The sequence below is a fragment of the Lathamus discolor genome, chromosome W, assembly GCF_037157495.1.
Source record: "Lathamus discolor isolate bLatDis1 chromosome W, bLatDis1.hap1, whole genome shotgun sequence".
NCBI classification, from domain to species: domain Eukaryota; kingdom Metazoa; phylum Chordata; class Aves; order Psittaciformes; family Psittacidae; genus Lathamus; species Lathamus discolor.
In genome coordinates, this window is record NC_088908.1 from 24,422,031 (window position 1) to 24,436,868 (window position 14,838).

Below are 14,838 nucleotides of genomic sequence, written 5' to 3' on the forward strand. Positions count from 1 at the left end.
CAGCCGGGTATACGCCTTTACCTACGAGATTTCCTATCTCGATTTACGGAAGGCTTCCAAACCATGCGTACGCTTACCAAACCAAACCAAACCGAGATGCCCCCTGCACCTTACAGACTATATAAAAAAAGAATGCCTTTCTATGAAGATGGTCCTTGTCTGCCCCCGCAGTGATCCGAATGAGTTGAGGGGTCCCTCCGGGAAAAATTCCCGAGGGCCCTAGGGAGCCCTGTCCTCAGCGGGTCCTGCAGCCGAGCAGAGAGGGTCCCACCTGGGTCTCCAGATTGATTTGGAGAAAACTCCAGGAACAAACTTGACAACTAAGTTTTCAAGCTGACAAGCAGGTATTCTTTATTGCGGTGCCGGGAGACACGGGGCATAGCTCCTCCTAACGCGTGTCTCCTCAGTTCCCACACACGCTGTCCTTTTATAGTCACTGGGCATACATACATATTCATGAGGCTACGTATTGATTACATCATTTTCCAGAAAGCTCCCCGCATGCGTACAGAATTGTGGTGGTGGTCTCTGAGGGTCGTTTACTTCTTCCAACAATCTTCATCACTTCTGGCAGCCTTTGAAGCATGCGCAGTAGATGTTTATACCAGTTTAATTGGTTCGTTAGCACCAGAGACTCCTATCCTCCTACTTATCAGTTAGTTTAGCTGTAGCCCATCCTGGACACCTGCCGTTCCCAGATACTCCTTATCCCTATGTCCTGTTTTTCTGGACTGTTTTTCTTAAAACTATGTCAACTATAATGATTTATCTTGTGAGAGAATTCTCAGTGTGTTCTCTAGTTGTACTCTATTTTTTCTCCATGTATCCTGCACCTCAGTAATTTTCCACTGCTACTGTTACAAAGCTATTAAACTTAACATTACTCAAAACTAATTCTAAAGGTTTATATATATTCCATTTTGTGATTTTGTGCCCCCCCTTGTCTCACTCCAACCATCATCCCAACAGAGAATGAATTCTGATAGAACCAGACAAGTTCTGCAGTGAAGGAACAATCAGCATCAGCAGGCAACTATCCAATACTGCACACAGCTTTTCCTGCCCTGAAAGACTGTTACAAGGGATAGAACCTGACATCATGGACCAAATGGACTCGACAGCATTATTGGGATTAGTCCATGCACTAAGAGTGTACTGAGATAAGAGTGATGGTATACTGAAAATGTGGGATCTGAGCATGATGTGAATGGTATGGAATAAGGGGTGGATACTGTCCTGGGTTTACCAGGAGCCGTTTTGCTCCTTCTTAGTAACTGGTGCAAGCTCTGTGTTTTGACTTCCAGCCTGGGCAGAGAGCTGATAACACCGATTGTTTTCAATTGTTGCTAAGTAATGTTTATTCTGGCCAAGGACTCTGTGAGTCTCATGCTCTGCTGGGGACGAGGGGAAGCTGGGAGGAAGCGGAGACAGGAGACCTGACCCAAACTAACCAAAGAGGTATTCCATACCACAGCACGTCATGCCCAGGAGGTAACGGAGAGTTACCCGGAAGGGTTGGGACTGCAGGGTTGGAGGAGGTATCGGTCAGGGCTTGGCTGGTGGGAGTGGGGCGAGTTATTTGTCGGCTGGTATTGAGGTATTGTATTCTTTCCTCTTGTTATTTCCTTTAGCACTATTATTATTGGTGGTAGCAGTAGTGATTTGTGGTTGTGTTTAAACCACGACACACTATAAATTCCATTCTATAAACAGTCACTCCTCAGGCTGTTTCCCAGTGCACCCATATGCACAAACACCTCTTGGCCTGCTCAAGACCCAGGTGCACTATCAGCAATTCTTCTTCAATTATCCACATAGTGGCAACAGGACGGCTTGCATTTTTTTATATCTCCTCCTTTCCTACTCTCCCCTTATCGTAAGCTGCTTAGTCCAAGCCCAGCCTCTGTAAATCCCCTAATTGGCTTAGCTTTTCAATCACCTGTTCAATGGGGTTTCCTTGTTCTGATAGTAGTATGGGTATAAGATACACCTTCCATGCTGGTAGACATCCCTCTAAAAGTGTGGTCCGTGACATGGGAATTAAGGGCTGTTGCATATAAAGCTCAGGAGATCCCACTAAGATGGCTAGTTTCATGCCATCTGCTTTAAGTAATTGGCAGGCTTGCTGCAGATTGGTCCACTCTTTAGCCGCAGGCAGCCAAGCACCATCATTAATATATCAATCTGACATTCCCTCTCCAACTACTGCAATCATGGTGTCACATTGGTCGCCCATGCGATGTAATGCTGATTGTACATACAGATCAGAGGTGAGCCCCATGAGTTTTTTCGCATCTACCCCGTCTAGTTATATAGTATGGACTCCTTCCTCCATGAGGTGAACCTGCTGGTTCTGGTGTTTCTCTCCTGGTCTCTGCTTGTATTTATCCAATAAGTTACTATTCTTCTCGGGACTATAGTCTCAATTTGTCTGTTCTTACTTGTCTGTTTGCCTCAGTAATCATCTTATGTTTAAACACAGGAGCTGCTTGGGCTCCTTCCTTTTTCACATCTGCCTTGTCTTTGGTATTTGATTCTGACTCACTGGTACCCCAAATATCTCCATTCCATGTCTCTGGGTCCCCATCAGGATCAGACACAAGGGCACAGACCTGTGGCCTCACTGCCTTTGTATCCTTTTTATTGCTCTGTTTTTCAGTGACGCAGACAGTGTATTTTTCTACTAGGGTGGCACATTTTTCCCCAAATCTCTCACCCTGTTCTGCAGTGCCTACAAATGCCTGCCTCTGCAACGGCACTTCTGCCTTAACCCTTTCTAGCTCGGAATGTAAATCTGCTACTTGTTGCTCCAACTCTGTTTTTATCTACCATGCCTTTGTAGGCAAGCAGCCTGTCATGCGTCCAGAATGACTCAGTCGCTCCTTCAAGCGGGTATGGGGGGTTTCTACAAACTCACCCCAATACTTTAACACTCCCATGGGGTCCTTAGATCCCCACAGTTCAGGTCCTGCATTAGTGCAAGTCTATTTTATCCCACAACGTGTTCCACAGTTCCTGTGTCCACCCTGGCTGCTCCACAGGAGGAGCCACGGCCCAAGGCTCTTTCCTATGAAACACAGCAATAGTATATTACACAAAAACCTTAAAGTGACCCTGACAACACAAACACACACAGACACAAGCCCTGTTTTCACACCTACTGAACAGAGCCTCTTGGTGCAGCTACGAGCCCCGCTGACCAATCCCTGCTTTCACACATACAGAACAGCACCTCTTGGTGCAGCTACGCTCCCCACTGACCAATCCCTGTTTTCACATGTACCAAACAGCGCCTCTTGGTGCAGCTATGCACCGCGCTGACCAAGCCCCGTTTTCATGCATACAAAGCAGCGCCTCTTGGTGCAGCTAGGCTCCCCACTGACCAATCACTGTTTTCACATGTACCAAGCAGCATCTCTTGGTTCAGCTACACGCCCCACTGACCAAGCCCTGTTCTCAGTCTACAGTGTTTGTACTACAGGAATCCCATCCTAATAGCCAGTTATGTTCCAGGTTCGTAGGATTCCCATGTACAAAGACTGGACACCAAACACAATGTAAATAATTAAAAGTTCTAGTCTATTTATTAAGGTAAAAGGGAAATATAGCCCCCATTTTAAAGAAGGGGAAAATGGAAGACCCGGGGAATTATAGACCAGTCAGTCTCACCTCTGTGTCTGGCAAAATCTTGGAGCAGATTCTCCTGGAAGGCATGCTGAGGCACATGAAAAACAACAGGGTGCTTGGTGACAGCCAACATGGCTTCACTAAGGGGAAATCCTGCCTGAACAATTTGGTGTCCTTCTATGATGGGGCTACAGAACTGATGGACAGGGGTAGAGCAGTTAACATAATATACCTGGACTTGTGCAAAGCGTTTGACACTGTCCCACACGATATCCTTGTCTCTAAACTGGAGAGACTTCAATTTGATTGATGGACCACTCAGTGGATAAAGAACTGGCTGGATGGCCGCACACAAAGAGTTGTGGTCAATGGCTCAATGTCCGGCTGGAGACCGGTAACGAGTGGTGTCCCTCAGGGATTGGTGTTGGGACCAATCTTGTTCAAGATCTTTTTTCGGTGACATGGACAGTGGGGTTGAGTGAGCCCTCAGCTAGTTTGCTAATGACACCAAACTGTGTGGTTTGCTTGACACAGTGGAGGGAAGGGATGCTATCCAGGGAGATGTTGACATACTTTGAGAGATGGGCCAATGACAGTCTCATGAAGTTCAACCAAGACAAGTACAAGTTCCAACACTTGGTTCAGAGCTGTTGTGGTTTAAACCGATCCACACAGCTCGTCCACTCACCCCTCCCCCCCCGACCCTCCCCGCTCCCGGAGGGATGGGGAGGAGAATCAAGAGAATGTAACTCCCACGGGTTGAGATAAGAACAGCCCAGTAACTAAGGTATAACACAAATCCCTACTGCTACCACCAATGATAATATTGATAAGAGAAAATAACAAGAGAATACGATACCACCGCCGAAAGAGTTTGACCCCCCCAAAGAGAGAGTGTGCCCTTCTGGGTAACTCCCAGTTACCTCCCTGGGTATGACATGCTGTGGTATGGAATACCTCTTTGGCTAGTTTGGGTCAGGTGTCCTGTCTCTACTTCCTCCCGGCCTCCCCTTGTCCCCAGCAGAGCATGAGACTCACAGAGTCGTTGGCCAGAATAAACATTACTTATTATATCCGGGTCCCTGAGCAAAAGCAATCCCACGAGTGGGTTTGCCTTTACCTGAAGCAGGAATAACCCAGACTGTCTTCCCCAGCAAATTCTTCATATGCACCACAGGAACTTTGTCCCCCTCTACAATATGTAAAAGTTCTGACTGGGCTGGGCCAGCTCTATTGACCGATCCTCTAGTGTTAACCAACCAGGTGGCCTTTGGTAAGTGTGTATCCCAATGCTTGAAAGTTCCCCCACCCATTGCTCTCAGTGTGGTTTTTAACAGCCCATTGTACCGTTCGATTTTCCCAGAGGCTGGTGCATGGTATGGGATGTGATATACCCACTCAATGCCATGCTCTTTGGCCCAAGTGTCTATAAGGTTATTCCGGAAATGAGTCCCATTGTCTGACTCAATTCTCTCTGGGGTGCCATGTCGCCACAAAATCTGTTTCTCAAGGCCCAGGATAGTGTTCCGGGCGGTGGTGTGGGGCACAGCATATGTTTCAAGCCATCCGGTGGTTGCTTCCACCATGGTAAGGACATGACGCTTGCCTTGGCAGGTTGGTGGGAGTGTGATATAGTCAACCTGCCAGGCCTCCCCATATTTTTACTTCAGCCATCGTCCTCCATACCAGAGAGGCTTTAACCGTTTGGCTTGTTTAATTGCAGCACATGTTTCACAGTCATGAATAATCTGGGCAATAGTGTCCATTGTTAAGTCCACCCCTCGGTCACGGGCCCATCTGTATGTTACATCTCTGCCCTGATGGCCTGAAGCGTCATGGGCCCACCGGGCTAAAAAAAATTCACCTTTACGTTGCCAGTCTAAGTCCATCTGAGCCACTTCAATCTTAGCAGCTTTATCAGCTCTCTGCCCAGGCTGGAAGTCAAAACACAGAGCTTGCACCAGTTACTAAGAAGGAGCAAAACGGCTCCTGGTAATCCCAGGACAGTAGCAATCCCAGGCACAGCTACAGGTTGGGCCGAGGAGAGATTTAGAGCAGCCCTATGGAGAACTTGGTGGCTTTGGTAGATGAGAAACTGAACATGAGCCAGCTTCATTGTGAGCTCACAGCCTGGAAACCAGCTGTATCATGGGCTGCATCAAAAGGAGCATAAGCAGCAGGTCAAAGGAAGTGATCCTGCCCCTCTCTGCTCTGCTCTCGTGAGTCCCCACTTGGAGTACTGTGTCCAGTTCTGGTGTCTTCAACAGAAGAAGGACATGGAACTGTTGGAGCAAGTCTGGAGGAGGGCCACGAGGATGATCAGGGGACTGGAGCACCTCCCATATGAAGACAGGCTGAGGAAGTTGGGGCTGTTCAGCCCGGAGAAGAGAAGGCTGCGTGGAGACCTCATAGGAGCCTTCCAGCATCTGAAAGGGTCCTATAAGGATGACAGAGAGGAACTCTTCATCAGGGACTGTAGCAATAGGATCAGGTGTAATGGATTTAAACTTAAACAGGGGAAGTTCAGTTAACTTTATGGAAGAAATTATTTTCTGTGAGGGTGATGAGGCTCTGGAACAGGTTGCCCAAAGAAGTGGTGAATGCCCCATCCCTGGCTGCGTTCTAGGCCAGGTTGAATAGAGTCTTGGGTGACATGGTTTAGTGTGAGGTGTCCCTGCCCATGGCAGGGGGGTTGGAACTAGACAATTTTAACGTCCTTTCCAACCATAACTATTCTACAATTCTATCTAATTCAGTGAAGCACAGAAAGCCATTAGAAAAATTTGATTTGAAAGACGTATGTAGGAAAACTGCTATTGTTGGTTTTTTTTAATGTAGTTTTCTTTTTCTCAATATAACCTTTTGCAATACTTGTAAGATACATTTAATTTTTCTGTTTCTTCAAGTTTTTGTTCATGGAAAAGTGAATGGTGTACCAACATGGGCTCTTCTGTTAACAACACTGGTTGCTGAGCTGGGAATCCTTATTGCTTCACTTGACATGGTGGCTCCTATTCTCTCAATGTAAGAAACAGGCAGGTTGCTATTTAAGGGAGGAAGAATGGTACTCTCGAATTTTGCTATTTTGATTGTCTTTCAGAACCGTATCTTAAAACAATAAAGCAAATTACTGAAACCTGAGATCCACTTTTATTATTTCTATGATTTCTTTAACTTCAGGCTGTACATATAAATCTACTTGTTTCTGCTCTGCTGTTTTCTGTGAATAAACATGCTTTTAGTATGTTGTTTTGTTTCGGAAAATGTTATTTTTAAACCCAACCACAAACCTCGTTCACTCACTCCCCCCCTTCTTGCCCTCCCCCTGCTCCTGGAGGGACGGAGAGGAGAATTGAAAAGAATGCAACTCCCACGGGTTGAGATAAGAACAGTTTAGTAACTAAGGTATAACACAAATCACTACCGCTGCCACCAATAATAATAATGCTAAAGGAAATAACAAGAGGAAAGAATACAACACCTCAGCACCAGCTGACTGATAACTCGCCCCGCTCCCCCCAGCCGAGCACCGACCGATACCTCCTCCAACCCTGCAGTCCCTTCCCTTCCCTTCCCGGGTAACTCTCCGTTACGTCCTGGGCATGACGTGCTGTGGTATGGAATACCTCTTTGGTCAGTTTGGGTCAGATGTCCTGTCTCTGCTTCCTCCCAGCCTCCCCTCCTCCCTGGCAGAGCATGAGGCTCAGAAAGTCCTTGGCCAGACCAAACATTCGAGCAGCAACTGAAAACATCGGCGTTATCAGCACTGTTTCCAGGCCAAAAGATCAAAACACAGCACTGCACTAGCTCCTAAGAAGGAGAAAAATAACTGCTGCTGCTCAACCCAGGACACAGAGCAAAGTTAGCATTGGTGTTGTGGATAGATCTAACTTGATCTAGTTAAAAAGCTGTTCTATTTTATACTGATTGTTCAGGCTAGTAAAAAATCAGAGGGATAGACACATGTGACCAGGACATCTGCATTTTGACTGTAAATCATTCATGTGATTATAATATGTTCCAGAATCTAGAAATGTGTGTGCTGAAAGGTTTTGCCCTTTTTTGCTCCTGCAGGTTTTTCTTGATGTGTTACCTCTTTGTTAATCTAGCATGTGCAGTACAAACACTTCTTCGAACTCCAAACTGGTGGCCTCGATTTATATACTACCACTCGTAAGAAAAGGCTGGCACAGCATGCTCAGTGCTTAGACTGTAATCTTCAGTGAATGTTTCAGAAGAACCCTCTCCATGAGGGTTGTGGCCATCTTATTTCTCTGGATATCAACTCTAGACAAGAGTATATTGATGTACTTTAGATTTATTCACAGTGGACCAGACCCAGGTATTTAATGGCATGAGAATTTCATTTCGACAACAGGACACTTAAACTATTGGGGACTGGGGAGATTCATTGGAAGCTTTACTTCCACTGCAAGTTCAGAACAGACAATTTAAAGAAAAAAAGCAAGGGGATAATTGACTTGGTTTTAAATTTTTCTACACTGCTTCTTACTGTTATCTTTGCTTTTTGTTTTAGAGCACTTTCATTTTTAAGCATGAGTATTTGCCTGGCACTGATGTTCATTTCATCTTGGTATTACGCTTTGGTAGCTATGCTTATTGCAGGCATGATTTACAAGTACATTGAATACCAAGGGTAAGTATTAACTGGATGGAAAAGGGTGAGAAGGAGATTTGGTCTATTTTTTTCATGCATTTTCTCTAGCCTTCACATTTTGAGAAGGATTTGTCCAGAGATATGACTTACAGAGCTTCCCTTATTCAGTTTTTTTACATTGTTTTATTCTGTCAGTGCTAAACAAAAGCCCCTGAAGTGCCTGTTCAGCCCCTAAAGGTTCCTGTGACACTTAAGTCACAGGAAGCAGAAGCCTGGTTGGGATCTATCCTTCTGATGTCTGCCACATGGAATTACTTCAGGCCCAGAACAGCTGAAGGCAGCCATCTTACTCAAGTTGATCTGGTGCAAAGATCTGTCTGCAACAGTCCTAGAAAAACTGAATCTGCAGATTAGGTTGCCTGAGATAGTTAATATCTGATGGAGTCAGGCTGTAGTATGGCTGTGTAATGTAATTTTAACAAATCAGGTATTAACATGCCTGATGTTTATATAGGCTTGGGAAGTCTTCTCTAGTGGTATGTTGTTTACAAATGAAGCACAGAAAGGTGGTGCCATACACATTTGACTGAAACATTTGCATTTTCTCATGTGATACATGGCATTACAGACATATATGTACAAATGATAAATAAGCATGTGATGCATGCTGTGTATCACATTAAACTCATAAGGTGATGATTTCTCTATAGTGCGACTGTAAGTGTGCAATTAAACACTCATGAAAGCATATGTTGGGTAAACTGTGTTCTTCCCAGGGCGGAGAAGGAATGGGGTGATGGGATCCGGGGTCTTTCACTCAGCGCAACAAGATATGCCTTACTCAGACTGGAGGAGGGCCCTCCACACACAAAGAACTGGAGGTGCTCCTTTTGGACTAATAGCATCCACTGTCATAGAATTATCTACTTACACTTTAGGAATTAAACTGGACTCCAACCAAGACACATTTGGTCTTTGTGAATTAATTGAAATGCCCAGAATATTTAAAAATGAATGTTGAGCCTGCAGTAGGCTGTCCTGTCACTGCCCAGGCCTGACCATGCGGCCCCTGTTTGGGCAGACCTTTTGTGTCCTTTGGATCTTTAATTGGACTCTGAGCTGGTGAGATCAGAAGTGAAATTTGGGGGAACTGTGGAAGTCTCTGAGTATAGAGGTCCAGAGGCATATGGCAATTTGAACTGGGGGCGCAAAGAAGTCACTGCTATCATTCTAGGATTAAAAACCACAACTGTGGCAAACATTTTTCGCTCTGGCTTTGTGTGTAGATTAAATGGGCAAGCACCCTCCTCTTAGTTATGCATCACACAACTCTTAGGCTCTGAGCAAGAGGACTAGTAATCTACCAAAGAAGAGAGTTTTATACTTGCTCAACCATAGCTTAAGGCAGAAAATAACTTAATTGATGTGCGACAGCACATTAAGGGACAGAAGATAGGTGGGATCCGTGTTTAGGTGAAAGTACTCATGTTTCCAACTGCTTGGCACAAGGATCCAGATAGCTGTGGAAGGACAGCCCTGCAGTGTGTGCTTTAATAGTACTTAAAAGAGCCTTGAAAATCAGCCACGTAAATAAAGCACTAATGCAAGCCTCTTAAGTACATGAATGGGTTTTATGACTGTCAAAACAGTGCAGCAGCAGAATTCCCTCAATGCTTCAGATCTGCTTTGAATCAAGAGTAATAAAATATTAATTAAAGTTCCTTTTGTGTGTGAGATACAGGAAAAATGTGCTGTTTCAGAGTTAATATTCAAGCACAATTAAAGGGATGAGAGAGGCAGTTGTTTTAGAAGTGTTTTTGTTAAAGCCTTAGTGAAAAATAAATTCCCTTTTTTTCCTCCAGGACTCAATTGCTGGTGTTTCTGAAACTTGCATCCCAGCTGAAAGCTGGTAAAGGTTTGACTATCATAGGGTCAGTGATCCAAGGGAATTTCTTGGAAACTTACGGAGAAGCCCAGGCTGCTGAACAGGTCAGTGTCTTAAATTCCTAGAGTAAAAAGTGGGCAAATAACTTAAAGGTTTCATAATCATAGGTAGAAAAAAGTGTATCAGTAAGGCTTCCAGAAAATACAGGACTAGTGGAGTAGTGCTACAGCAGTTCAGGAAAGGGCTTGCAAGCATACTTTGGCTGCTGATTGTGACTTTGGGAATATAAATGATCAGCACTTGCAACTTGTGTAAACAGCCTTACTGCAAAAAGTTGTCCTCATTTATAAGAAATACTGACTGTGGAAGTTTGGGTATACTGATCAGTGGAGGGAAGAGGACTGGTTAGGCTTCTGAACATACCAAGAAACATTTCAGTAACTGTCAGTTATTACACACTTAGCAAACGTGCTGTGTCTCTTCCAGCATAGGGATAAATTTCTTAGAGAAGGCATCAAAGGATGGTCCTGAAAATCTGTTAAGAAATCATTTCATCTTCTTCACTGTGTAAACATGACATCATAGCCCTGTTTACATTTGCATAGTATCAGCACATCACTGTTTTCTTCCACAGAGGCTTTTTATACAGGAAAACTGTTACAAAGGGAAAAACAAATTCATAGGTGTTGAGTGATTTCATTTATTTTTTAAACAAGTAAAGGGTATGGTAGTCCTGATAGGTTTGGTGCTTTTATATTTGTGAATTGAATATAACAACATAACATGTTACATAGGAATCTGAAACTAGAAGTCCAAATGAAGTTAATTAACCTTGGGTTTAAAAGGTGAGTGTTTTAGGGTTAGAAAATGGAAAGTGAGATAGTAACACAGATATCACTAACTACTGTTATGAGTAAGAGAACCAAAATCCCCTTATCTTGATCTGTTAGAAATAATTATGTTTGGAAGGGAACTGGGTTGGTTTAAACAAGTACTATACACAATTAATGGGTATTTTCTCTACTGTTTTATTAAGGGAAGCAGATGAGCAAAGCTTTACTTTGAAATGTGTTTTACCTGTGGATGTGTGAACCAGGAATTTACACTGTGTAATCACATGATAGAGAAACACTAGGAGTTCCTTTAGGTTGTGAGGTTTTTCTTTGTCTTACAGACTATTAAGAATATGATGGACATTCAGAAGGTGAAAGGATTTTGTCAAAGAGTTGTAGCCAGTAAAGTTTGGGAAGGAATTGACCACTTGATCCAGTCCTGTGGACTAGGTGGCATGAAACATAACACTGTGGTTTTGGGATGGCCGTACGGCTGGAGATAAAGTGAAGATCCAAGGTCATGGAAGACTTTTATAGGTGAGCTTTATAGGTTCTATGTGATCAAATACTGGGAAGAGAGACATTTATTACACACCTGGAACACACAGGGGGTTTCAACAGAATCCTTGTGAAATTGGTTTTTAGCTTTTTTTTTTTTCTAGTATCGATTGTGAATTAAATAATTTCTCACAAAACTGTTCTATGTTTGGAATATCACTTCTTGTAGGTAAAAGACCTATGAAAGATCTTCAAAGATTAATCTAGTAGCTAAATTTCATCTGTCTAATGAATGGTTAAATCTATGGACTTGAGAGATACTGTTTTTATGGCAAACTATAATTTGTTTCCTAGATAATCTATATTTTCACTGGTCCAAACCTGTCCATCTCTCTTCACTACTGGAGCCAATGTTCTCCTTGCCTATATCTCTCCTTCCCCTGTGGTCCGGTTCCTTAACACAGTTAGATTAGAACAGAGCAGCTGCTTTCTCCTCATACTTAGCTTTGAGGATTGCTGCTTCTATTTCTAACGTGAAATAGGGCTTGTGTTCCTGTATCTGGGCTTTGTCATTTGGTCTGACCTATCTCTGCAAGCCTTGCTGTACATATTTTATGTAAGCAATGACTTTTATGGTTTGCTGACATTTGCTTAGTAACTTGTTTGTTTAGAATCATAGACCACTATTGCAGAATTGAAAGTAACTGTCCTTCCCCTGTTGGACAGGTACTGTTCGCTGCACAACTGCAGCCCATCTGGCTCTGCTGGTTCCCAAAAATGTGTCTTTCTACCCCAACAACCATGAGTGTTACAATGAAGGCAATATTGACGTGTGGTGGATTGTGCTTGATGGAGGCATGTTGATGTTGCTTCCTTTTCTTCTCAAACATCACAAAGTAAGGAGCTAGTCAAAGAATGTCACCTAACTATTTCTCCGTGTGTTAAAAAAACAAGGTTCAGTGGTAGAGCCTGTATTGATAAATGAGAGTGGATATATTGATAAGTTTCTGTTTCACAGAGCAAAATATTATTCGTTCAAACGCTAAAGAGTTTGTGTTCCCTCACCAGGTTTGGAGAAAATGCAAAATGAGAATTTTTACTGTAGCTCAGATGGATGATAACAGCATCCAGATGAAGAAGGATTTGGATACTTTATTAACCCCGAATAGAGGCAGAGGTAGAGGTGGTAGAAATGGTAAGGGATTTGAGCCTGTTTTTCATTTTATGGTGCAAATGGTGGTATTTGGTTCTGACTTGATTACAAACACAGTATTTTTTTCTTATTTCTGCAGCACAATAGTGATATCTCAGCATATACTTATGAGAGACCTCTTACGATGGAGCAGATATTTCAGATGCTGAGGCAAATAAGGCTGACAAAAACAGAGAGGGAAAGGGAGGTATATAATTTGTAGTCGATCGTTGTAGGCTGCTGAGCTAGATGACAAAAAGTGCTTTCCTAGTAGTGTTTTATATAGCTGCTGCTTAATTTTTAACTCCTATGTTCTAAAGATGTAAGGAAATACTTTGTGTAGCTCTCTTGTTTCCCAAAATTGCTTGTAGTTGTTGAATAGCCTGAATGTAATTTCAAAACCGTGCTAGAAATTATTTGTTTGGAGGAAAACAATGGCAGCATATATACTGCGGAATGGATTTGTGTGTTCCCCTTTGCAATGTAAAGGACACTTGATGATTTGAGGATCTAAGTCTCAACCCCTTCTTGATGCTGTTTTTGCTTTATATGGGATGTCCAGGGTTTGTCTCAGTTTGTAGCATATCCTGTTTTCCTACAGAAGATTTCATTCCAGTTTGGACTGTCAGGGAGTGTAGTGATGACAGGTGCAGGTGATCTAATACTTCTGCATGTGTTCGTCAGTTTTGTTTTGTTGCCAATTTTGAGTCAGACTTATCCATTGTTTCAGACCGTGTCATGATGTGAGCTAGACTGTCTCTCTCTCTTGTATAGCTACAGGCCTTTGTTAGTCCCAGTTCTGCATGGCTTACACCCATCAAAACTGCTCAAAGCTAGTTTGGTGTGTAAGATCGCTGGCTAGGGCAGATGCCTGGTATCAGAGCTGTCCTAATGGCTAAATTGACTGTACAAAATAAAGGATAAAATGGAACAATAAATCTTTTATTGCTTAAACAGAACCAGGGAACGTAAAATAAAGTCTCTGAGTTTACTCTGTTATTCATGTGCCCTCTAGGCTCAGCTGGTGAAGCACAGACATTCAATGGCATGTCTGGAAAGCCTCTACTCAGATGAAGAAGATGAGACAGACCCAGTTCCTGAGAACATCCAGATGACCTGGACAAAAGAGAGATGTGATGCTGAGAAGCGGAACCGAGGCAATGCTGTGGGAAGCTTTAGAGATCTCATCAGCATTAAGCCGTGAGTCTTGTCTAAGTAAAAAAATTCGCACCTCCTGAAACTACAGCTGTGCTGTGCTTTTACTATCTTTGTCTCCCAATCCTTTGTTTAGACTTGCGCAATAAACATTGAGACCTGACTACTGAATAGACAGCAGTTAGCCTCCTGAGAAGTCTCTCACCAATTAAATGTGGCACACATGCCACATATTTTGCTTGGTATAGTCAAATTCTCTTATAACTTTCCTTCTGTCTCCCAAATACCTCAACAAAGCACACATTTAAAAAACAGACTGATAATCTCACTGATCTAATCAGAATTAAAAAATAAGACCAATAATTTCAGTATCTAATGCATAGTGCAGGAAGAAGCCTCTGTAGAGATAGTGATGAATGACTGAACAGAGTATGTGTATGACACAACCCTCCAAGACAGACTTGCTGTTGAAGGAGCACTGACATAGCAACAGCCTTAGCTGTGTGTGTCCCTTGAAGAGCTGGAAGGAAAGGTCTATTTTGGCTTTGTATAAAAACATGTGAATCTCCCATGACCTCTTTGATGTAACACATCTTACATGAAGAGTTCACACAGTCAGTTTTGCAATCTTGGCGAAGTTCCAGATTTTTCTTCCTAATAAATTAATGAGAATTCAAATCTGGTTTAGGCTGAATCATACTGTAGAAATTATGCTGGATTTTGTGTTAACTACCTGTACTCTCTCCTCTTCCATGCTTTCAGAGAGTGGGAAAATGTGTAAGTTTGTTATTTAACTTAGATATACAATAAGATGTTTGAGAGGGAAGACTTATTTTCTCAACTAAAAGCAGGAAAACTATATGTAATTATGGAAGGAAGGAAAAGGAGTAAGAGCTGAACGGTCTTAGCAGTGTTTTCAAAGGGAGCAGGATTAGCCACTGAAGCCAAGTATCATAAATAGCATGTAACAAACTACAAGAGCTGTCCTGACAGGAACTAAGACAGGATAGAAAACAGTTACAGGTCTGAA

The 14,838-nt window shown here is 43.0% G+C and overlaps 1 protein-coding gene across 1 annotated transcript; it reads left to right on the forward strand.

Annotated features, from left to right (window-relative positions):
- Positions 1-4,088: 4,088 nt before the first annotated feature.
- On the forward strand, positions 4,089-14,589 carry LOC136004456 (solute carrier family 12 member 4-like). Its single transcript, XM_065660944.1, is given in 13 exon segments — positions 4,089-4,105; positions 6,466-6,651; positions 7,702-7,800; positions 8,165-8,284; positions 9,022-9,126; positions 10,108-10,234; positions 11,305-11,500; positions 12,188-12,357; positions 12,530-12,621; positions 12,623-12,656; positions 12,754-12,861; positions 13,669-13,853; positions 14,571-14,589. Coding segments are annotated over 13 exon segments (1,458 nt in total).
- The last annotated feature ends 249 nt before the right edge of the window (positions 14,590-14,838 follow it).